This window comes from Hoplias malabaricus, chromosome 2 (assembly GCF_029633855.1).
Source record: "Hoplias malabaricus isolate fHopMal1 chromosome 2, fHopMal1.hap1, whole genome shotgun sequence".
NCBI classification, from domain to species: domain Eukaryota; kingdom Metazoa; phylum Chordata; class Actinopteri; order Characiformes; family Erythrinidae; genus Hoplias; species Hoplias malabaricus.
The window spans coordinates 1386339-1410000 of NC_089801.1; the positions used below are offsets into that span (position 1 = coordinate 1386339).

Consider the following 23662-nt stretch of genomic DNA (forward strand, 5'->3'; position numbering starts at 1 on the left):
ATAGTTTATTTTAAGTTTAAAAATCTTGAAAAATCCCTTAATTCCGCCTTTTCTCGGTTGCTCTTCTCTCAGTCTCACTTTCGTTCCCAAGAAATTTCTCCTTTTGACTTTTGACGGGGGTCGGGATCTAGACAGTCATTGGCTGCTTAAGTTAAGCCCCGCCCACACAGCTGATTCTGAACACCCTAACCCTGATTGCAAAATGACTCTAAGCCTCTATGAGGAACTGTGCATTACTAAAAGACATAATCGTTAATAAATATTTCATTTGGCTTACCAGTGTTTGCCGGTTGGTCTTTTTCCAGTCAGGGTTAGATTGCCGCGCTCTCGCTGACGTAGCCGGGTGTGCAGAATCAGCTGTGTGGGCGGGGCTTAACTTAAGCAGCCAATGACTGTCTAGATCCCGACCCCCGTCAAAAAACAAAAGCGAGAAACTTCTGGAAACGCAACCGAGAAAAGGCGGAATGAAAACGAAGACGTAAATATAGACGATTATATACAGAAATGTTCGGTTTACAAACCTGTTTTTATAACTCTGAATATTAATGACAGTTTTCTCAATTACAAAATTACATTTATTGGTTATGGACTCTGTTTTTTGGTTTTTTGGTTCTCAGAACTTTAGAGCCTATTTTGACGTCATAAGGAAGGATTTGGCTGATTATCACCGTGTGTATCTTATGTGAGAATCAAACCCAAGACTCGAGATCTTGGAGCTGTCTCTGTACTGCCTTTACGTGGCTTCTTTTGTGGTGTTGTTCAATTTTATATAACGAATCTTATATTCTAGTATATTCGTTTGTGTTTTTGTTTGTTTTTTAAAAAAGCAACATGGCATACACTGTAGTCCATGTAAATAAAGCCCACGGTTTTATCTGCTTACTGTCTGGACGTAAGCAAATGCTAAACAGGTGAGCAATTTGGACTTTATTACGAAAAAGAGCAAAGCGGAAACGAGACCAAGCAGGAGAACACATCTAGAAACACTCCTGAACCGAGAAACACGACAAAGGCCTCCCTCACACACTGATATAAACCTCCTCCTATATTAGCTGTACTCCTTTCGCACTGCTTTCACCTATTACTTAAAGCTCATCGTGGATAAATATTAAATTGACCTCTCCTCGTTCTTACTTCGTGGTTTTGAAAAGGATATGATCAAAGTTGCTTTCTGTAAAATGTAAAATATTTGCTAAACCAATAACAGAAAGACATTTATACTTTAACTAACACCTGGTAGTTACATGAGTTATATATTGACCATTGGCCCGAAACACAGAGAATGTGTTAAACATTGCTGGTTTTGTTTTTTCTGGCCCTTTAGAAACATCTGTAAAATCAATCACAGCACTTGAGCTCTCTGCTCGTCCAGAACAGGTTCATTTCCGCGATAAATCCTAAAATATCCCCAAAAATCCCCTAAGTCCTTCACATTCTCCACATCTTCAGACTTCAATTTGTTTTTCCTGGAAAGAAACGGCTATTCCTTCGTGCGGTTGGAGGTTAATTCTGCAGTATGCGGTGTGTATTGGTGGTAATAATTCAGTGAGTGTGTTGTGTTTGGCGTGGGTTTGAGAGTAGAGTGTGTTGTGATAAATTTGTGATACGAACAGTTTTCTCCGTGTAAACAGACACTGAATTCTTCGGCAGCTTCAGAGGAATGTGCAAACACGGCTGAAGGAATAAGCTCGTGTGTATGTGTGTTGGAAGGTATGTGAAATCGAAGTCATGTTATAGTTCAGAGGGGCCCAGGTGGGCTCAAGTATATTGGATTAATGCGTGCAGTCCAGAAAATCCGTATTTGGAGCCCAAAAGGGCCCGTAGAGGGTTGCCTTAATTTAGACAGAGTTTGTGTTTTCAAGTGAGCTGCCATATGTGTGTATATTAATGTGTGGCCACATGTTAACCAGTGGAGAAAACTCGCTGGTAACCAGCTGGGCTTCCCTCATGGGAGTTCTGAATATCATCTGGATTGTTGGTTCTGCGGTTTAGAACAGTGTGGTCTGAGGTTGCTCCCAGTAAACACCAGGGGGCAGCAGAGAGTTTTCTAACTCACTAAAACGTGTGTGAGAGAAAGAGAGAGAGATGGAAGCTTTCAAAATATGCGTGCCTTTCATAAGCACTGTCATAACTCTTGAGTTACTCATGAGCCACTCATTCTGAATGCATGCATGTCTAAAAATAATAATAATTGTTTTTCTGACTTTAACAGCAGCTCCGTGTCCTCACTGTGGGGTAGGATGGCCAGATGTCCCTCGTGTCCAGGGCCAATCTTCAATGTCATCTGTTTTCCTGTGTCCTGACTTGTTTTTAATAAACGTATGTTTGTCCCATATGTCAAAGGCAAAGACAGATTGGTATTTGGAAAAGAGCAGAGAACCATATTCATATTTTCAGTGAGGGGCTTTTCACATATTGTTCATGGACCATTCTCTGTTGTGAACTAGCTCCATAGATGGATGAAGAGTCTGATTCTGATTTACAGATGTGTATTATGTTTTTTAGCTTCAACAGTCTGTTTAATTGAGAATGAAAAAGGCTTGATGTGTGCTAGTGTTAGTTTAGTATCAGCCTATGTTCCTAAATAATAGAGAGAGAGAATACATGGCTGAGGTTAATAAGTGATAATAATATGGCTTTCTAAATACTGGTGTTTATTTAACAGATGAGGGATTTTATTATTATTTTTAATATAAATGTTTTTTTTAATGGCATCTTGTTACAGCAATGTTTTGATATTGTGGCCAGATTTCCACCAGCTGCTGACGTCACTCCGCTGAGTTAAACAGCTGAGAATCATCTGGATTATTATGAACCGGAGAATGATGACTTTTACTCACATCTGTTCAGCGCATACTGAAGTTAAACAGTCGTCAAACAGCGCTCAGTTAAACTGCGCTAAGACTGAGAACACCGAGACAATAACATTCTCATCATTCGCCGCAGATCAACCGGAGGAACATCTGGAAACTATTCCTAATGCAGCCCGGAGAACCCAGAGAGAACACGGCTCCACCTGCTGCGTGGAAGAAATGAAGCACGTTCTCTCCCTCATTCCCTGACTCTGTCTTTCCCTCCTTTCTCATCACTCATTCCATCATGCTGTGTTCCCCTCTACCATCACGTGTTCCCCTGACTCTCTTTTCCTCTTTTATCGTCCCTTTGCCTTCTTTTTTTCCTTCGTTTCCTCACTCGCTTCTTCCCCCCCTTATCCCTCATTCCCTCACTCTATACCTTTTTATCGTCTCAGTCGCTCACTCTACATTTCCATGTTTTATCATCCCTCTTTCTCACGATCATTCTCTCTTTTATCATCCTTATTTCTTCTTGCTGTTCCCCCTCCATTCATTTCTCTCTTTCTGTTCTTCTTGATCCTTCATTTTCTCACTCGCTCCTTCTTCTTCACTCTCTCTCCCTCTATTGTCATCCTCTTCTCTCACTCTCCTTCCCTTCTTCTACATCCTTAATTCCCTCACTGTCTTTCCCCTTTGTTATCATCCCTTATTTCCTCACTCCCTCTTCTATGATCACTCATCCCCTCATTCGGTGTTTCCTTCCTTTATCGTCCCTAATTTCCTCACTCTTCCTTTCTTTCTCACACTTTCTTCATCTCTGGTTCCCTCACTCCCTCCTCTATCATACGTCAGTCCTGCAGTCTCTTTCCCTCCTTTATCAGCTCTCCTTCCCTCATGCTGTCTTTCACTGCTTTATTATCCCTTTCCCCTACTCCATCTTTCTGTTCACTTCACCTGCTCTATCATCCCTCGTTCCCTCACTCTCTTTCTCTCGTTGTTTCCCTCCTTTATCTTACCCTCTATCACCTCATTCAGTTTTTCTGTTCACCTCACTGGCTCGATCATATTTTTCTCTCTGTCATGTGTTTTATCCCACTGTTTGTATGTGTGTGTGTTTGATGATGATAAGTTGTGATATGGGTGTCAGATAGATTCAGGGGGTCAGGCTCTGTGTTGAGCGTGTGACAGCGCTGCAGGTCACTCTCGCTCTGCAGTAATTAACTCACTAACTCTGTCATTAACATCTGTTGTTCATTTGGAAACTGAACAACTTGCCGATGGTTGCCGGCGGTTACGAGTGTAAGCAATCAGTCGGGAGAGGACGACCTGCAATCTCCTTCAGCTTTTAGTCACTTTCTCTTTTTGACACAAACACTCAGACAGTGATTCAGAGTGACAGGACACTCACACACACACATTCTTTTGGCGCCATTGTGCTTGGCGGCAATGTATGTGCGTGTCCTGAGGTTAAGAGTTGGTGTGTCCCCTGTTTAGTCCTTGACCCAGACCAGCACTTAAAACACAGCATGTCTCACACACACTGACACACTTTTTCACGTGTGTGTGTTCGTTCAAGGCATGACTGGAGGTGGACTGATGAACCTTTGATGTAAAAGGTGATGAGATCAGACAGCTGTATAACACACAGGTCAAAAGAAACAGGTCAAAAATGGACACAGCCGTGTGTTCATAAAAAAAAAAAAATATCAAGAAAAAGAACAAGAAAAAACTCACTCTAGAAATCTGCAGTTTGGCCGATGTGGTGCGGTCTGATCTGGTCTCATACACATTTAGAGATCTACAGCTATTCTTCATTATATCCCCATTGCCTTCATCAGGATCATCATCATAATCACTTTCTTCTTCATAATCAACCCCACCATCATCTTCACTCTCGCCCCATCCCCTCATCATCTTCATTATATCATTAATATCAGTGTCATCATCCTTACCATCTTCATCATTCATTCATTCATTGTCTGTAATATCCAGTTCAAGGTCGTGGTGGAACCCACCCAGAATCACTGGGTGCAAGGCGGGAACACACCCCAGAGGGGGCGCCAGCTCTTCACAGGGCGACACACACTCATACCTGTGGACACTTTTGAGTTGCCAATCCACCTACCAACGTGTGTTTTTGGACCGTGGAAGGAAACCCACGCAGACACAGGGAGAACACACCACACTCCTCACAGACAGTCACCCGGAGGAAACCCATGCAGACACAGGGAGAACACACCACACTCCTCACAGACAGTCACCTGGAGGAAACCCACACAGACACAGGGAGAACACACCACACTCCTCACAGACAGTCACCCGGAGGAAACCCATGCAGACACAGAGAGAACACACCACACTCCTCACAGACAGTCACCTGGAGGAAACCCACACAGACACAGGGAGAACACACCACACTCCTCACTGACAGTCACCCAGAGGAAACCCACGCAGACACAGGGAGAACACACCACACTCCTCACAGAGAGTCACCCGGAGGAAACCCACGCAGACACAGAGAGAACACACCACACTCCTCACAGACAGTCACCCGGAGGAAACCCACGCAGACACAGAGAAAGCACCAAACTCCTCACAGACAGTCACCCAGAGGAAACCCAAGCAGACACAGGGAGAACACACCACACTCCTCACAGACAGTCACCCGGAGGAAACCCACGCAGACACAGAGAGAACACACCACACTCCTCACAGACAGTCACCCGGAGGAAACCCACGCAGACACAGAGAAAGCACCAAACTCCTCACAGACAGTCACCCCGAGGAAACCCACTCAGACACAGAGAGAACACACCACACTCCTCACAGACAGTCACCTGGAGGAAACCCACGCAGACACAGGGAGAACACACCACACTCCTCAGACAGTCACCCGGAGGAAACCCACACAGACACAGGGAGAACACACCACACTCCTCAGACAGTCACCCGGAGGAAACCCACGCAGACACAGGGAGAAAACACCAAACTCCTCACAGTCACCCGGAGGAAACCCACACAGACACAGGGAGAACACAGCAGTTCCCTGGAGCTATGTGACTGCGACACTATGCCTCCCCATCTTCATCATCATATTCATAATCTTCAATAATAACCACTATCATCATTGCCATCATTATCATTTGTTCTTGTTACACATGCAGAATGAATCACAGCTTTGTGTTGGTGAAATAACCATGGATTTCCTGGAAAAACAAAACAAAACATTGCTTTAATGGTAGCATATGTTTATATAAATTTGCCAATATACGCCTCAGTGTTGCCGTCACCCCATGTCCACGCCATACCATGACAGAAGTTGGCTTTTTTACCTTTCCCCCGAAAACAGTGGGGTCGAAACCCAGAAGGAAACGTGGACTCATCTGGCTGCAGATTTATCATCATCTTCATTTTCATCATCACTATTATAATCACTTTCATAATTTTGTACATCAGCAGCAGTTCTGTGTTATTGTAAGTCTTGCCGTTTTTCTCTTACAATATTAATTTCATTTCAGCTCTCTGTCTTTGGCTGTGTCTCCTTGCTCCAGGCCGAGCGAGTGAGTGATGACTTCTGGTCCACAGCTGCTGCTGCTGCAGTCGGATTCTATCAACCACCAACAATCGTTACTGTCAGATCACATCAACAGCACTCACTCACACACACACACACACACACTCGTACAGTATTTATAGTGTATATGGACACACATTTACAGATGTATGCATACATAATATAGCAAGTAGTGACAAAGTTATGTGAACAGTTATTAACTACAATAGTAATACAATTAATTAATAGTGTGAATGTGTGAAATAGTCCAGATGTGTGAGTGTGCGATGTCCTGTGGTGGACTGGGTGGGTTCTTACCTTGGGCCTAGGTTTTATGAATAGACCGACCCCTGATCAGAATGAAGGGGTTACAGAAGATGGACGAATGAATAATATTCTACTTGATGTTATTTTACTTGTTTTTTTTTTCTCATTTGTCAGAACTGTCTGTCTCAATTTGAATGTGCTATGCTGTGACTAGACTATTAGCTTTCGACTAATGTGATAATTCATGCTGAATAATTTGAATTGTTAATCAGATCAGAACAACTGTGTTTAGCTCTGAATTACAGAGGAGTTTAAAAAACAGTGTAAATCCCATTATTGTTCCGTTTAAGTACATGTTGAACTGTAACTGTGAGCTGTCTGAGGGTTTTTTGGCTTGATCCCCTGTTCATTCATTCATAAATGTAGGCCACCCTTCAATCCCCCATATCCCTCTCTCTCTCTCTCTCTCTCTCTCATATCATCCAGTCAGGCATGAAATTAGTGTATTTTGCTTCATTTATTCAGGAACGCTTCTCCAATCAGACCCAGCTCTAATGACCACAGATTAGGGATGGACATTATCCACATTTTTCATACCGTCTCAAAATATTATCACAGTATACGGTATTACCGTGGGGAGGGGGTGCCCTGTCAGGCTGCGCTGAGCCTTGTATCTGTGAGCACAAAGTCGAGCAAAATTAGCTGAACACAGCCCGACCGTGTGCACCGACACGTGTTGACGTTAAAAAACAGTTTCTGAGAGAACACATTTCAAAAACAGGTGCTGAAGGAACAGGAAAGTTCAAAAATAAGCAAAATAAGATGGTGTACACTGTTTAGAAGCACAGCTAGCGCTAATAGGCCCTTGTGATGCAGCACGCCACAGCAGACCTTTCAGTGAATTGAGGCTCAAAACACAAATTTAGAGGATAAAGCCATTACCTGTGAGCACAAAGTTGAGTATTTTGTATTTTAACCAAAAGATACCTCAGTGCTAAACTTACAACTGTGTTTTTTTCTCCACTCGTTTTCAGACCGTGACATCAGCCGTCATTGAGCTCCCACAGCGCCCCCTCCCTGTGGCTCTCTTAAATGCACATGAACATTTTAGCTGCGTTCTTAAAGACACAGAACATACATTTGACACACCACGCACACGCCATAAATTCTGCCCTCACTTTGAGATACTCTCCACATTTTAAAATACCGTATTATCGTTATACCACCCAACCCTACCACAGATGGTTTCTACCGAATCTTTTCTGGGAGGTGAATGCAAGAAAGAGTCAGTTAAAGAAGAATCGATTCTCCAATTCCTATGTTTCCCTCTCTGTTTGATACTGAGCTGTTGGGTCAAAAGCACAGTGTGTGTGTGTGTGTGTGTGTGTTGGGTGTTGGCCTGTGTGTAATGATGCTGTAAATGTTTCCGCTGGTCTGGGGTTGCTGGAGTTTTTTCTGAAGTGGTCACTGCTCTAAACTCTCACCTAATATAACAGTGCCATCTGCGCCGTAATGTGAAAAACGTTCTGAGGTTTTTAAATTTTAATAACACTATTTCTAAGATTCAAACTGGAAGTCTGTTATGGTTCTGCTGCAGTTATTGTTGTTCTAATGTGGTTCTGCAATGTGTGTGTGTTGTGGTTCTACAATTTTATTGGTTCCTCTGTGGTTCTACATTGGTTGTGCTGTGGTTTTACTGTGTACAGTAGTTGTACAGTAGTTGTACTGTGATTGTGTAGCAGTTCTGCTGTGATTCTACAGTGATCATGCTGCAGTGTTTGTGCTTAGGTTCTACTATGGTTCTGCAGTGATTGTGCTGTGGTTCTGCAGTTTGACAGTGATTTTGAAGTGATAGTTGAGGCAGATCTTACTGTGAGCTGTGGTTCTGAGAGTGTTGGGTTCCGGTGAAGTCTGTAATTTCACACTGAGCTGATCATCTGACTCTGTTCTAACTTAAGAGTCGTCTGCTCCGAGAGAGAAACGATTTCACACCTGGACACACACACACACTCAAATGTGCAAACACACACACACACACATTCTCATACTCACAAACTAAAATGAACTTTTCACCACACCCTTGATGTCATGTTAATGATGTCACTGGTGTGTGTGGGTGATTTTCTTTTGGTATATTATGCATTGCTTTTTCAGGACTCCATGCCATGTGCTTGTTTGGGCTCACTGTCTGTTTGTGGTTGTCATGGTAACAGTGGACCGAAGTTTCCGCAGGATGATGGCGATGTCCAGAGCTTCCTGGTGTCCATATATTACGCATCTGGAATATTTATACAGACAAAGTCTACACGAGGTGAGGGACCATAAAGATGTGTAACAGCTTCACATCAGCACTGGAGTAGTTAGTTACTCAAAACCGTAATGGATTTCAATGATCTCTACATGGATTTTATAGCCCTCTGCAGTTTATAGTTCAGTTTATAAACAGACTCTGTACTTCCTCTCAGAGTTATATCATTCATTCATTCATATATCATTCACCTCAGTGTTTTATCATTTCTTTTACAGATAATGTTTAATTTCATTGGCAGAAAAATGTATTTAAAAAAATGAAATGATCAAAATAAGATCGAGATCACTTCAGAGTGCTTCATATTTCATTTGGATTATTACGTTAGATTTGTAGTTTGCATTTATCATTTATTTTATATTCCACATCCAGGGCTCTGACTGCAGCAGGGTCTCATGGGAATTGAAGTCTTTTGCAGTGTTTTGTTCTTTATGAGCTGCAGACAGGAGGAGATCTTTCAGAGAATTGGCTCTGGCACCTCACACAGCGGGAGAGTGAGGTGCTTTCCCCATCTCTCTCTCTCTCTCTCTCTCTCTCTCTCTCTCTCTCTCTCTCTCTCTCTCTCTCCCTATAACATGTGGTTTGAGTTAAAGTGTCTTTTTCCTGAAACTGCTGCTGATATTGAAGCTCAAAGATCTGGAACAAACTCACGAACGCCACCGGGATCAGGGTCTGAGAGAGTGTATGCCTGGGCATGCATGCACGTTTGTGTGTGTGTGTGTGTGTGTGTGTGCACATGCATGTGTGTTTGTGACTGTATTCCAGATCTTTGATGCATGTGTGTTCTCACAATACTATAACTATAAATTATTTTTTATATCAGATTCAAAGGAGTGATTATGTTTCATTATTTTGATTGGTAAAAGCACTTATATGGGACCACACACACACACAGATGGATATGGTGTATATTTCTGATTTGACTTGAGTGTAAATTACTCCTGTGACGCTGCTGCAGTCAACAGACCCCAGATTCAGAGCTGATGGAAACACTGGCATCTCACAGGAAATGGGCTTATTTCTAATTTATTGAGAAACTGTTGTTTGTCGTGATGATATATTTACATAATTACCTTTAAGAAGTGTGTGTGTGTGTGTGTGTGTGTGTGTGTGTGTGTGTTTGCTTTCTGCTGGCCACAGGAAATGAACGCCCCTCCTAAGCCCAGACCCAGTTCCTTTATTAATTGTTGTGATTAATGCCATTAAAAGTAGATTAAACTTTGTTCCAAGGTCAACTGTGTCTGAGAATATTTAGTAGAAATACAGCACTGAACACAATATTTATTTATATTACGTCTTACCCATTTTGCACACAGCTCTGTTACATCAGCTTAACACACTTACAGGAGAACACTTCCTGCTGAATCTGTTACATCTGCTCTACACGCTCGGAGGAGAACACTATGTTCCGGTTCTACACGCTCCACACTTTTACCGGTGCCCACGTTGGTTCGAGTGTGTGATGTAACGGGGAGAGGGAGGACCAGCGGGCTGTTTGTCAGTGTTGTATTGTGTGCATTGGGTTGGTTTATCGTAATAGTGTTGGGATTGTGTTTTTGTTTGTTTCACTGTTTGTGAGTGTTTAGTTTTTCTGTTTCTGTTTAGTATTTAGTTTGTTTTTGTTCGGTTTGTATTTGCTTGGTTTTATCTGGTTTTGTTAAATGTTTGGGTCGTTGTTTAGTGAACCATCTGCTGCTGACGACCTGCTGCTTTAGCTCCATCACAGTCTGGAACAGTGATACACCATTCTGAGGTAGTGTCCCTCTACTGCTCTCTCTCTCTCTCTCTCTCTCTCTCTCTCTCTCTCTCTCTCTCTCATACACACTCTCTCTCTCTCTCTCCCCCTCTCTCTCTCATACACACACACTCTCTCTCTCTCTCTCTCTCTCTCCCCCTCTCTCGCTGCAGTTAGACTGAGAAAAGATTTAATTGTGTACTTCACTTCTGCACTGCTCTCTCTCTCTGTGTGTGTGTGTGTGTGTGTGTGTGTGTGTGTGTGTGTGTGGTCTTTTCTATTTGGTCTGTGTGTGTGTGTCTGACAAATTTGGAGTGGGAGTCAAGTCTTATTGATTTTTCCCACAGTCTCTTTTTCTCTTTTTTCCTCTCTCTCTCTCTCTCTCTCTCTCTCTCTCTCTCTGTCTCACATGCATACTCACTAAAACTCTCTCCCTCCCTCTCTCTCTCTCTCTCTCTCTGTCTCTGTCTCACATACATAGTCACTAACTCTCTCTCTCTCTCTCTCTCTCTCTCTCTCTCTCTCTCTCTCTCTCTCTCTTCAGTAATCAGCATGAAACCCATCAATTAATAAAAACTGGAGACCCGTAGTTAGCATGATGCTAAATGGTAAGCTGCAGTGTCCTCGTAGCTCCAGTGTAAAACTAAAAGGTGAGACACTCAGAAGCTCCCTGCTGTGGAAGGTGGGGTTGCTTTTCACTTTGATCTTGTCTCCGTTTAGACTGTGGTTATGGATATTTGTTAGTTTAGGGATTCATTCTGCAGCGTCACACTTCACCAGAAAAATACTTTACCTTACAATTACAGCCAGCTGTGTGTGTGTGTGTGTGTGTGTGTGTGTGTGTGTGTTTGGACTAATGTTCAGATTTTACACGTTTTTTGTTGGTGTGGGGGAATGACATCATTTTGCTGCCATGCTGCAGAGAGCTATTGTTTTGCTAATTAAAGACACATGTAGATACACACATAAACACACACACAAAACACACATTGCACATATATTTTAATGGGGAACCTGTTTTTCATATTTCCAGCATAATTCAGTGTGTGAGGAGTAAACAAAGTGATGGAGGCTGTTTTGGTGTGACTCTGGGTATCGTTGTAATGCTGGTGAATGGAAAAACACAAGCGGTGACTAACACAGATCCAGTGTTTTGTTTCCTCTCCACAATTAGCAGTGACCTCCACCTGTCTAAAGAGGTTTGTATGGAATAAAAGTGGTGAAGATGATGGAAAATAATAGAAACCTTAACTAATCCTTTACCTCATAACATGCTTGTTCCTCTCCACCAGGAATGGTATTAAAAACCACAAGTGTTTTCAGAACTGTGGTCAGACATCAGAGGGAGTGTTCACCAGCGTTTACTGTAATAACTTTCTGTGGCAGCTTTTAGAGGAGGAGGTCTGGTTCCGTTCACCTACACAGTCAAACACTGGTACAGTAACCACAACACTGTCACTGTGTTTATATCTCTCTTTTTTTTTAAAGAATTATGGGGGGAAAACCCATTCAATGTTTGTGTTATAAAACAAACAGTTGAGATTTTGTTTCCTTTATTACATAATAAGAAGAGTCTGAGCATATCCAATCACAGACCTACCTCCCTGTGAGAACACAAAGGCAAGATTAAGTTAAAAGAAACATGGTAAAAACAAGAGAAAACCTAGAAAGAATGATGAAAACGAGTGTTCCCAGTGGCTCATTATTATACAAAGGAACCGGCACCGAAACCAGCCCTTCTGAATAGAGCTGTTTAGACAGGGGAGAAGGTTGCTGTTTTATTTGATCCTTGTGGTATTTTTGAGCAAAACAAGACCCTAGGGAACTGTGCTAACTTGTGGGAAAGGAGTATTATATTTTCCCTTTAATCCAGTTGCTTTTTCTATAAACGGTTCAATTAACATTCACTGTACTACACACACACACACACACACACACACACACATCTGTGTGTGTTTGAGAATAGTTTCCACTTTGGATCATTTCTGTCAGAGTGTTTACAGTAGCAATGTCAATGGTGTGTGTGTGTAATTATGAGTGTGTACTTGATGTTATCATGTTATGGGACCAAACGTGGCTATGGTTAGGGTTAGGGTTAAAGGCTAGGAGGCATTTCCCTTTACTGAGTGATCGATTGACTGACAGAATGAGTTGAAAAGCACATGCTAAATAACTGGCGCTTACCACAAAGCTGCAGAAACGATAAAGCTGCAGCCTAAGGCTGAAGTCGTGTTGTTTCACATGACTTTGTGGCTTTGCATGAAATATTATTGTTAAGGGAAGCAGTGGGAAGAGACACAGTGTAAACCTGAATAAGTTAGAACTAAAAAAAAAATGTCAGGAGTCTGCATACACAATGCCTGCTACTTCATTTAATGCTTGAAACAGCTCAAAAATTAGGCATTTGTAGTACTCAGTACTATTAAAGCCATAGTTCATGACTGTAATAAAGAAAAAAAACACTTTTTAAGTTATTCAGGGGGCGGTACGGTGGTGCAGCAGGTAGTTAGGTAGGGACCCGGAGGTTGTGGGTTCAAATACTGAGTGAGTGTGTCGCCCTGTGAAGGACTGGCGCCCCCTCCAGGGTGTGATCCTGCCTTGCACCCAATGATTCCAGGTAGGCTTCGGACCCACCGCGACCCTGAGCTAGATAAGTGGTTATAGACGGTGAATGAATGAATGAATAATATTCAGAAGATGTTTCCTCACCATTCCCTAGTTCTCAAGTGTCTGTAAATGAATGAGAAAACGAACTGGCTCCGCCTGGTTTGCTAGTTTTTCTCTCTCTCTGTTCGTGGCAGAGGCATCTGGAGTTGTTTTAGACAATGGACAGAACTCCAAGGGTTGAAAAGGACACAAACTGAAACAAGGATTGCTCTATATCTGTTCACTATGTTTGTAATATTTACTTAAGGTGGAAATATATCTAAATTCGGGGGACGGCTAACTGCATTACTGAAAGTGCTACAGAAAAATAAACAACTTGATAATTGTGATACACAGCGACCCTGAAATGGAGAAACGGAAAAGAAAATGATGATGATGATGATAATTGTGATATTTCAAACAGTGATAAAAATCTTACAGACAAGTTAAATTTAAGCCACACACAAACAACAGTCGTTATTTTATTTCAAACATACCATTCAACCTTCACACATGGAGATTAGAGCTGCGCTTCCCCACACAGTTCTAAACTAATCATCAATTAAGTCATTCATTGTCTGGAACTTGAGCACCATGCACTCTCTCCTGTATAGACACTTGCACAGCCAGTCCACCAACCAGTTTTTGGACTGTGGGAGAACACACCAAACTCCTCAAGGCAGTGACCTGACGTGGGTCTCCAAGCCACAGCCCCGGGACTCTGGAGCCATGTGACAGCAAAGCTACCTGTTAAACCACCGCCCCTCCAACTGAAATAAACATGTGAACCTGTTAACATGACAGTCACTAAAGGCAGTGAACCCCAGACCATCAGCAACCTTGGCTAAACCGTGCTGCACACTAGTTCTACGTTTGTGAGATCAGATGTTACGCTGCAGTTTCATATACAGCTATTTAGACTTAAAACCACAAACATTCATTCATTCATTCATTATCTGTAAGCGCTTATCCAGTTCAGGGTCACGGTGGGTCCAGAGCCTACCTGGATTCATTGGGCGCAAGGCGGGAATACACCCTGGAGGGGGCGCCAGTCCTTCACAGGGCAACACACACACACTCACACCTACGGACACTTTTGAGTCGCCAATCCACTTACCAACATGTGTTTTTGGACTGTGGGAGGAAATCTGAGCACCCGGAGGAAACCCACACAGACACAGAGAGAACACACCACACTCCTCACAGACAGTCACCCCGAGGAAACCCACGCAGACACAGAGAGAACACACCACACTCCTCACAGACAGTCACCCGGAGGAAACTCACACAGACACAGAGAGAACACATCACACTCCTCACAGACAGTCACCCCGAGGAAACCCACTTGGACACAGAGAGAACACACCACACTCCTCACAGACAGTCACCCGGAGGAAACCCACTTGGACACAGAGAGAACACACCACACTCCTCACAGACAGTCACCCGGAGGAAACCCACACAGACACAGGGAGAACACACCACACTCCTCACAGACAGTCACCCGGAGCTTGAATCGAACCCACAACCTCCAGGTCCTTGGAGCTGTGTGACTGTGACACTACCTGCTGCACCACAGTGCTGCCACAAACACAAAATCAAAACTTTAGTTTCACAAACTCAAAAAGAAGAAATAGTTGAAGGTAATTAAATAATTGAAAGTTAGAATCACACAATCCATGTAATTACTTTGAACATTAGGGTTTACAGTGTACAGCGGCATGTATTTGTCAGTTTGGGACCAGACACAAAGCACTTTTGTAAAATCACTCTGGGAAAGAGCGTGTGCTAAATTGTATACGTCACATTCATCAGTCTTGGTGCAGCTCGTGACCCTATTCTGATGAAATAATCTCTGTTAGCTTCAGGCTAAATAAACCACCCTGATTCATGTGTTTATGTAAACTCCACCAAACTACCTGCTTTAAGTGCTAACGTTAGCACCCCGGCTGGCGGCTATAGTAAGATTCTACTAAAATTATTTTAAAAAAAGGCCCCTGTTTTGGAAATTGTTGTGGGAAAGAGGATGAAGCTGATACTTGCTAATGTTTTGTTAGCAGAGTTTAGCCATTCCATGTAAAATGGCCCCGCAGTTACATCATAGAGCTGGTGTTGTGCAGACCAGGAGAGGACTTGCCCTGTATAGTGTGTGTTTTATAATTCCATTTGAATATGTATTATATTATTATTTATTATTATTTAATGCTGTTATTATTATAGTGTTAGTTCCACAGTCACTCTGCAGTGTGATTGGCTGAGAGACATTTTAGAAGTGGCAGTATTGTATGATAATAGCAATCTGACCGAATCTCTTCTAGTGTTACTCAGCCACATTCACACACACAGAGCTCAGAAACCCCTGAGCATTCCTGTTTCACTACACAATTTCTAATACAACAGTGAAAACACATAGAAACACACTAGGATCTACATTTTCAGTACGTTTTCACTCTGCTGCCACGTTTACTCAGCCCCTGGGCAGGTATTTACACTTGTAAAACACCCGAATTCTCTTTGAATGAGGAGCGACCTGTGTGAATGTGTTTACAGTAAACTACTGATAACTCCTCAACACAAATGGCACTCATCATCACCGCCCAAAACACACACACACACACAAACACACACACACACACACACACACACACACACACTTTCTCTCTCTCTCTCTCTCTCCCTCCCTCCCTCTCCCTCCCCTCTCTCTCTCCCCCACTCTCTGAATGGAGCAGTGGGTTGAGCTGTGGGTGGGAGAGTGGGCGGAGTTATGGGCATGTCTGTTCTGAGTGAGAGTGTGTGTGGTCAGTGTGTGTGTGAGAGTGTGTGGTCAGTGTGAGTTGAGTGTGTGGAGCGGCAGCAGCGGAACTCTCTGAGAGACTGGAGCTTAAACACACTATTTCAAACACATACATATACACACACACACACAGGCACACATACTCTGTCTCTCTCTCTCTCTCTCTCTCTCACACACACACACACTCTTACGCACAGACACACAGAGACGGACAGAGGATACGGTCGTCTCGGTGAGACTGTGTTTGTTCAGGATTCTCCTTGTGAGCGGAATCTTCACCTTCAGCCGGAGAGAGGAGAGGATACAGGAGTGTGTTCAGCAGAGTGTTCAGTAGCGTGTGTTTGTGTCAGCAGTGTGTTCCTGTGTGTCTGTGTGTGCTATTCAGCAGTGTGTATTCGAGCGTGTGTGACAGTGTTACTGAGCAGTGTGCGTGTTTGCGTTTTATAGTGAGAGGAACATGTGCTGGTGTGCGTGTGTTTTTATGTTGTGAGCTGCTGCGGGTCCAGCACTGTGAGTTTGAATGGAAGCTGCAGGACTATGAGCTCCAGCACTACAGGTGAGCAAGCTTCAGGACTGTGAGCATCAGGACTGTGAACGAAATTGCAGAAGTAGGACCATGAACTGCAGGACTGTGAGGAGTGTGAAGGAATCAGAGTTAGAGCTGTGATCTGCAGGACTGCCAGTTGCAGGCACACTAAACAGGAGTACTTTGAGCTGCAGGACCATGATGTACAGGACTGTGAGCTGCACGCTGCAGGACTGAGGACTGTAAGTTATACCGTGAGCTGCAGGACCATGAGCCGCAGGACTGTGAGCTCCAACCCTTCAGAATTGTGAACTATAGGACAGTGAGCTGCAGAACTGTGAACCGCAGGCCTTAGCTGCGTTGTTGCAAGACTGATCTGCACTGATACAGGACCGAGCTGCAGAACTACGAACTGTGAGCTGCAGGACAGTGAGCTGTAGGACCTTGAACTCCACAGCTGCAGGACAGAGCTCCTCTGTTACAGGACTAAGCTGAACTGTTTCAGGAATTGCTGCAGATCCTATGGCGTGCGTGAAAGTTGTGCTGGTTGCACTGGTTGCGCTGCTGCTGCGGGACTGCGATGCGAGCGCTCAGTTCTGTCCACCGCAGTGCACATGCGCTGGGAACGCTGCGGACTGCCACGGACAGGGGCTGAGGAACGTCCCCCGGGGCATCAGCAGGACAAGCGAGAGGATGTAAGATCCACACTCATGCACACATAAACACAGAGAGAGATATACACGTAATACACTCATATAGAAATATGAACAGTTCATCAAAGGAATTACATGACAACCTGGTCAGCTTTGCCCTGTGTTAAATATTCACAACCCATCTACATTACCTTTAAATAGTTCTCCAACCCACTGAAGTCTAGAAGCATTTATTGTGAGATTAGGAGTGGATATAAATTTGTTATGAATTTTGCAGGAAATAGTTGCCACATCAGCAACAGATAAAATCAAAATCACACAGTAGTAGATCGGATTTTAGCACTGTTTATTTAATCGTGTGTGTGTGTGTGTGTGTGTGTGTGCATGTTCTCTGTACTGACCACTCATTCCTGTGTATTTTACAGTGACCTCAACAATAATAATTTGACTAAAATCACCAAGGCTGATTTTGCTGGTTTCAGACATCTACGAGTTCTGTAAGTATCCACTCTCTCTGTGCAGAGCTCTCGCCATCGGAATCAAAACTCAGATCAAACGCCAGATCGAGATTAGACTATGATCAGACCTCAGATACTGACTTTTGTGTTTGGCAGTGCCTAACTTGAGGTATCTTTTTGATTCTATCCTGAGACCTAGAGATTTGATTATAAGATCACATCCGGAGATCAGACTGAGATTAGATTATAAGATCACACCTAGAAATCAGACCTATGGAAAGACTGATAGATAGATTGATTGAATGAGGAGATCTAAAACATTCTTTGGACTGTGGGAGGGGAGAGAGTGACAGACTGTGGTTGAGAGAGGCAGTGGTAGAGAGTGGTAGAGGGCTGTTGAGAGAGGGTAAAGTGAGGGAGGGAGAGTTGTAGACAGAGAGAGAGAATGGTATAAGAAGGCTGAGGTAGACCTGAGGAGGACAGTGCAGTTTGAGTGAGACTCGACTGTGTAAAAGTGATGGTGTAAAAGAAAAAGGGATCATTTATATATTCAAGTTAAATTGAATATGTATATATATATGTGTGTGTGTGTGTGTGTGTATGAGGGAGAGAGAGAATGAGTGAGAGAGAGAGATGTACAGAGGATCATGTAAGAACAAGTTTACTGTCCTGTTCCTGGGGTTTGAGTTTCACCTAAAAAAATAATCTCTCTCTCTCTCTTTCTCTCTCTCTCTCTCTCTCTCTCTCTCTATCTCTCTCTCTCTTTCTCTCTCTCTCTCTCTCTCTCTCTCTCTATCTCTTTCTCTCTTCTCTCTCTCTCTCTCTCTCTCTCTCTCTCTCTCTCTATCTCTCTCTCTCTTTCTCTCTCTCTCTCTCTCTCTCTCTCTCTCTCTCTCTCTCTCTTCTCTCTCTCTCTCTCTCTCTCTCTCTCTATCTCTCTCTCTCTCTCTCTCTCTCTCTGTGTGTGTATGTATTTAAGATCAGCCAGGGAGAATATTTCTGGTAATTGGTGCAGTTATAAAGTTTCAGTAGCAAATTTAATTCAACGCACACAGCTCACAGATTTTCTCTGCTAGTGAGTAGTGATTAATCCCAATTGTAAAAATACCAGATCATTTAAATCTGATTTAAACTGAGCTCTGGTTTCTGAATTGATCTCAAGTCTGATTTCAGGATTATTCTCAGGTCTGGTCTCATTTTGATTTTTAGTTGGTGTAGATAGTAGTTTTTGACTTCAATATTACAGTCAGTGTGGTTCACAAACCCCTGCCCCCACAATCCACCCATCCATATTTCTAAAGACAAATTAAATAATGTTGCGTTTGGCAGCCTGAAAATTGTTTAATATGATATTGTTTAATGTATCATCTGTCATGCATTTGAATTAATTTACTCTCATCCAAATAAATCACACGAGTAAACGGCCTGCTGTGTGTAATACCCTCTGGGCTTAAGTTAGCTTTGCCAACTAGCAACTTTCTGCTTAGAACTCATTGGTGGCTGGACCCTGGAGAGGGCTCAGTAAAATCTGATCTCAGTTGGGTTGGACTGGGCACTGGGAGAACTGGGATGGGGATTTGCGTATGGCCTGCTGAGAGTGCAAAATGGAGTAGTGCACATCTGCCCTGTATTTAAATTCACAACCAGGGGATGGAGCACGTACGTGATGGAGTGAAGACAAACTACAATACAGAACAAGATTAAGAACCACTGCTGTAATACACTACAGAGGGTTTTCACTGCCACAGATGGGGTAAATACGAAATAAATAAAAAAATTTGTGTTGTACAAGGAAAAGTAAAGAACTCAAACCCAAGGGGGCGGGCACTAGGACCTGGGATGATGCTGTGCTGCAGCTGAGCCACAGTCCAGGAGAGAGGGAAGCTTCAGGATCAAAGTAAAGATACTGTGCTCCTTGAAAATTTTAAGCTTAAATATCTCTTAAACATATTACTAAACTGGCAGAGGACTTTACTCAAAAAGTGAATCATATGTTTCTGCATTAAATGACAAAAATTACGTTTGCAGAGAAGGATTCACTATATAGGATTATTCACTATGTACTGAACTATTATAGAGAACTGAAAGGAGGGTAGTGAGCAATTTCAGACACTACCTCATGCAGGTAGATTTACCAAACAATGGTAAGGATTATGGGTTATCTGCTAGTGTACATAAGTTGTACGCTGCTGTTTGCTGTGCACTGTGGGATTGTTTGTCTGCACTGAAAATAGTTCACTATTTATTCGGACACTATTACAAAATGGCGGAACCCCTATTATTGATTTATATTTGCAGTTTCGGATTACTTAGGGTGGAATGTCTCCAAATTCGGGAGACAGCTAATGAATGAAATGAAAGTAAACGCAGATCGAAAGTGCTACATAAGTAAACAACTCGACTTACAAATGAGTTTTTGAGGTAATTCAAACAGTGAATAAAAACTCAGAAAAAAGTTTAACTTAAGCCATGTTCAAACATCAGTCATTTTTCCCCCTCAAACATACTGCTCCAACTTAAAAGCTTGAAGCTTCTGAACGTAAACAAACAAGAGAGAACAGCGTTTCTCCACAATCCTATATGTCCCCTTGAAGTCATGTTCTGTCTGCCTGTTCTGCTACTGTGACAATGAAGAGAGAAATCTACTACATGTCATTTCCACCAGCTAGTCACTAAATAGGTATACCGATATATTTTGAGTACATTTATTAAAATTGGTTTCCTGGCGCACTAGTAAAGGCTAAGCCCCAGTATTGTAATCCAATGCTAGGCTACAAATGGCTAACTAGCTAATTATAATCGCACACACTGTTATGTCCAAAACTGTGCCCTATTCACTATAGGGTACTATTTTGGGGTTTTGCAATTTTGTAGTATAGTCTGCAAACAGTGGACAATGTTTGGGGCAAAAATTAGCATACAACCCATATATATGCTAGCAGATAGCAGATATACATAAAAATTAGATAAAAACCAGTATGAGTTAGTGTCTGAAATCATTTACTAACTCCCTGAATTCAGTTCTCTGTAATAGTACACTGTATAGTGAGAAATATAGTGAATAGGGAACCATTTCGGACACAGGGTGAGACTGGCCAGTTATCCGTCTATCTATCTATGTATCTAACTAGCAGTCAGTCCTGTCCTCCAAGCTGAATTCCAAGGGCTGACTTTAGTTCCCAGTCCGGCCCTAGATCTTCAGTAATCAAGGCTGTCTGATGTATTCCACAAGGAGTCGTTTTAAAGCTCTTTTTGAATAGAACACTCCTGCAGGCCAAGTCCACTTTTCAGATTCACCATAATTTAATGCATTAGCTGTAAACAACATCATGGAAAGTGCTTTTGCGTGAATTGTAGATTTTTTCCAGTGTTGGTGAAGGGAACCAGACATCACAAAGTCTGAAACACAAATCCAGCATTTTATTTCTTCCACGCTACTAACAGTGACCTCCACGATGATGATGGAATATAGTGAAAATCTCAACTACTACTTTACTTCACAATGACTTGCATATCCATCTTTACCAATGGTTTTAAAAAACAAAACCCCTGTGTGTGTGTGTGTGTGTGTGTGTGTGTGTGTGTGTGTGTGCGTTTGTCTGTGTGTAGGCAGCTGATGGAGAACAGGATCAGTGTGATTGAGAGAGGAGCATTTCAGGACCTGAAGGAGCTCGAGAGACTGTGAGTGACTTTGCACAACTCTTGTGTGTGTGTTCCCTTAGGGCTTACTTGGCTGTCAGACAATGTCTCTCCTTCACACACACACACACACACACACACACACACACACAAACTCTTAGGGTTTTAAAAGAGTGAGATTGGAAGCTGGAATTACGCGTTTTAACCCCCCACTCATCTAACTCTCTCGCTCACACACACTCACACACACACTCACACACACACACCCTACTCTAACTCACATTCTTCTTTCACATGCCTTTGTGTGTGTGTGTGTGTGTGTTCTAAAGAATTCTGAATATAATTCTATAATATAAACTGTTTTTTATTTATGGTTGTTTTGACTGTTTTATATATTTGTGCAAAAATGACTGATGTGAATGGTGTTTGTGTTGTGTCTCTGGACACTGAAATACTGAACAGTTAAAGCCAGTGTACTGAAGTGTGAATGTGAAAGATAAAAAACTGAAACCTGGACAATGCTAACTGAAGTTGAACAAAAAATAATGTGTAATATTAAGTTCATAAATAGCATTAGCAATAAACAGCTCTGTCTGTGTGTGTGTGTGTGTGTGTGTGTGTGTGTGTGAGAGAGAGAGAGAGAGAGAGAGAGTGAATGAATGTGTGAATGGCTCTTTATGGTGATGACTGCAAGAATAAAGGCACTGCATTAGCACTTAGTCTTGAAGCTAAAGTCAGTGTAAGATCAGCCCCGCTGAGCAATGAGGTCCACATAGCAGAGAGGATTAAACACACACACACACACGCACGCACACACACACACACACACACACACACACTTAAAAAACTCTTCATAAACACACGCATGCGTGTGTTTCTTGGGGGGTGTTTAGGTGTTGGGTGTGACGACCCCCTGTGGGGAGGAAAAGTGGAGCCTCTGTCCACCCCCTCTATCTAACACACACACACACACACACACACACACACACACACACACACACGCAGTCATGGTTAGCTGACCATGAGCAATGCAGTCAGGTATGAAGTAAAGCTTATAGAGAGAAACTCAAAGATCTGTTCTGCTCTTGTTCCCTCTTTCTCTTCTCTTTCTTATTCTTTTTCATACCCTCCAACACACACACACAGATGCTCTCTCTCTCTCTCACTCTCTCTCTCTCTCTCTCTGTTATTATTTTATTGGCAGGTTTACACTGAGTGTATAACTCTTTACCCTTGCATTTGCAATTTATTACAAACACAGCTCCCCCTGTGTTCACTTGTGTGAACGTGTGGAGGCGTGTGGGTCCGTGTGGAGTCATGTGGGTCAGTATGGAGGGGTGTGGGTCCGTGTGGAGTTGTGTATGTCCGTGTGGAGGCATCTGGGTCCGTGTGGAGGGATGTGGGTATGTGTGGAGGCATGTGGGTCCATGTGGGTCCATGTGGAGGCATGTGGAGGTGTGTGGGTCCGTGTGGAGTCGTGTGGGTCCATGTGGAGGGGTGTGGGTCCGTGTGGAGGGGTGTCGGTCCGTGTGGAGGCGTGTGGGTCCGTGTGGAGGCGTGTGGGTCCGTGTGGAGGGGTGTGGGTCCGTGTGGAGGGGTGTGGGTCCGTGTGGAGGGGTGTGGGTCCGTGTGGAGGCGTGTGGGTCCGTGTGGAGGGGTGTGGGTCCGCGTGGAGGGGTGTGGGTCCATGTGGAGTCTTGCGGGTCCGTGTGGAGGCGTGTGGGTCCGTGTGGAGGCGTGTGGGTCCGTGTGGAGGCGTGTGGGTCCGTGTGGAGGCATGTGGAGGTGTGTGGGTCCGTGTGGAGTCGTGTGGGTCCGTGTGGAGGGGTGTGGGTCCGTGTGGAGGGGTGTGGGTCCGTGTGGAGTCGTGTGGGTCCGTGTGGAGGCGTGTGGGTCCGTGTGGAGGGGTGTGGGTCCGTGTGGAGGCGTGTGGGTCCGTGTGGAGGGGTGTGGGTCCGTGTGGAGGGGTGTGGGTCCGTGTGGAGGGGTGTGGGTCCGTGTGGAGGGGTGTGGGTCCGTGTGGAGGCGTGTGGGTCCGTGTGGAGTCGTGTGGGTACGTGTGGGTCCGTGTGGAGTCTTGCGGGTCCGTGTGGAGGCGTGTGGGTCCGTGTGGAGGCGTGTGGGTCCGTGTGGAGGCGTGTGGGTCCGTGTGGAGGCGTGTGGGTCCGTGTGGAGTTGTGTGGGTCCGTGTGGAGGTGTGTGGGTCCATGTGGAGTCGTGTGGTACATGTGGAGGCGTGTGGGTCCGTGTGGAGGCGTGTGGGTCCATGTGGAGTCATGTGGTACATG

General features: G+C 43.7%; 1 protein-coding gene across 1 annotated transcript in view; it reads left to right on the forward strand.

Moving 5' to 3' along the window:
• Nucleotides 1-17146: 17146 nt before the first annotated feature.
• Nucleotides 17147-23662, forward strand: part of slit2 (slit homolog 2 (Drosophila)) — a 52464-nt gene continuing 45948 nt past the window's right edge. The window contains exons 1-3 of the mRNA XM_066662357.1: nt 17147-17319; nt 17703-17774; nt 21345-21416. Of these exons, the coding sequence (XP_066518454.1) occupies nt 17147-17319; nt 17703-17774; nt 21345-21416 (317 nt within the window). The remainder of the gene's footprint in view (nt 17320-17702; nt 17775-21344; nt 21417-23662) is intronic.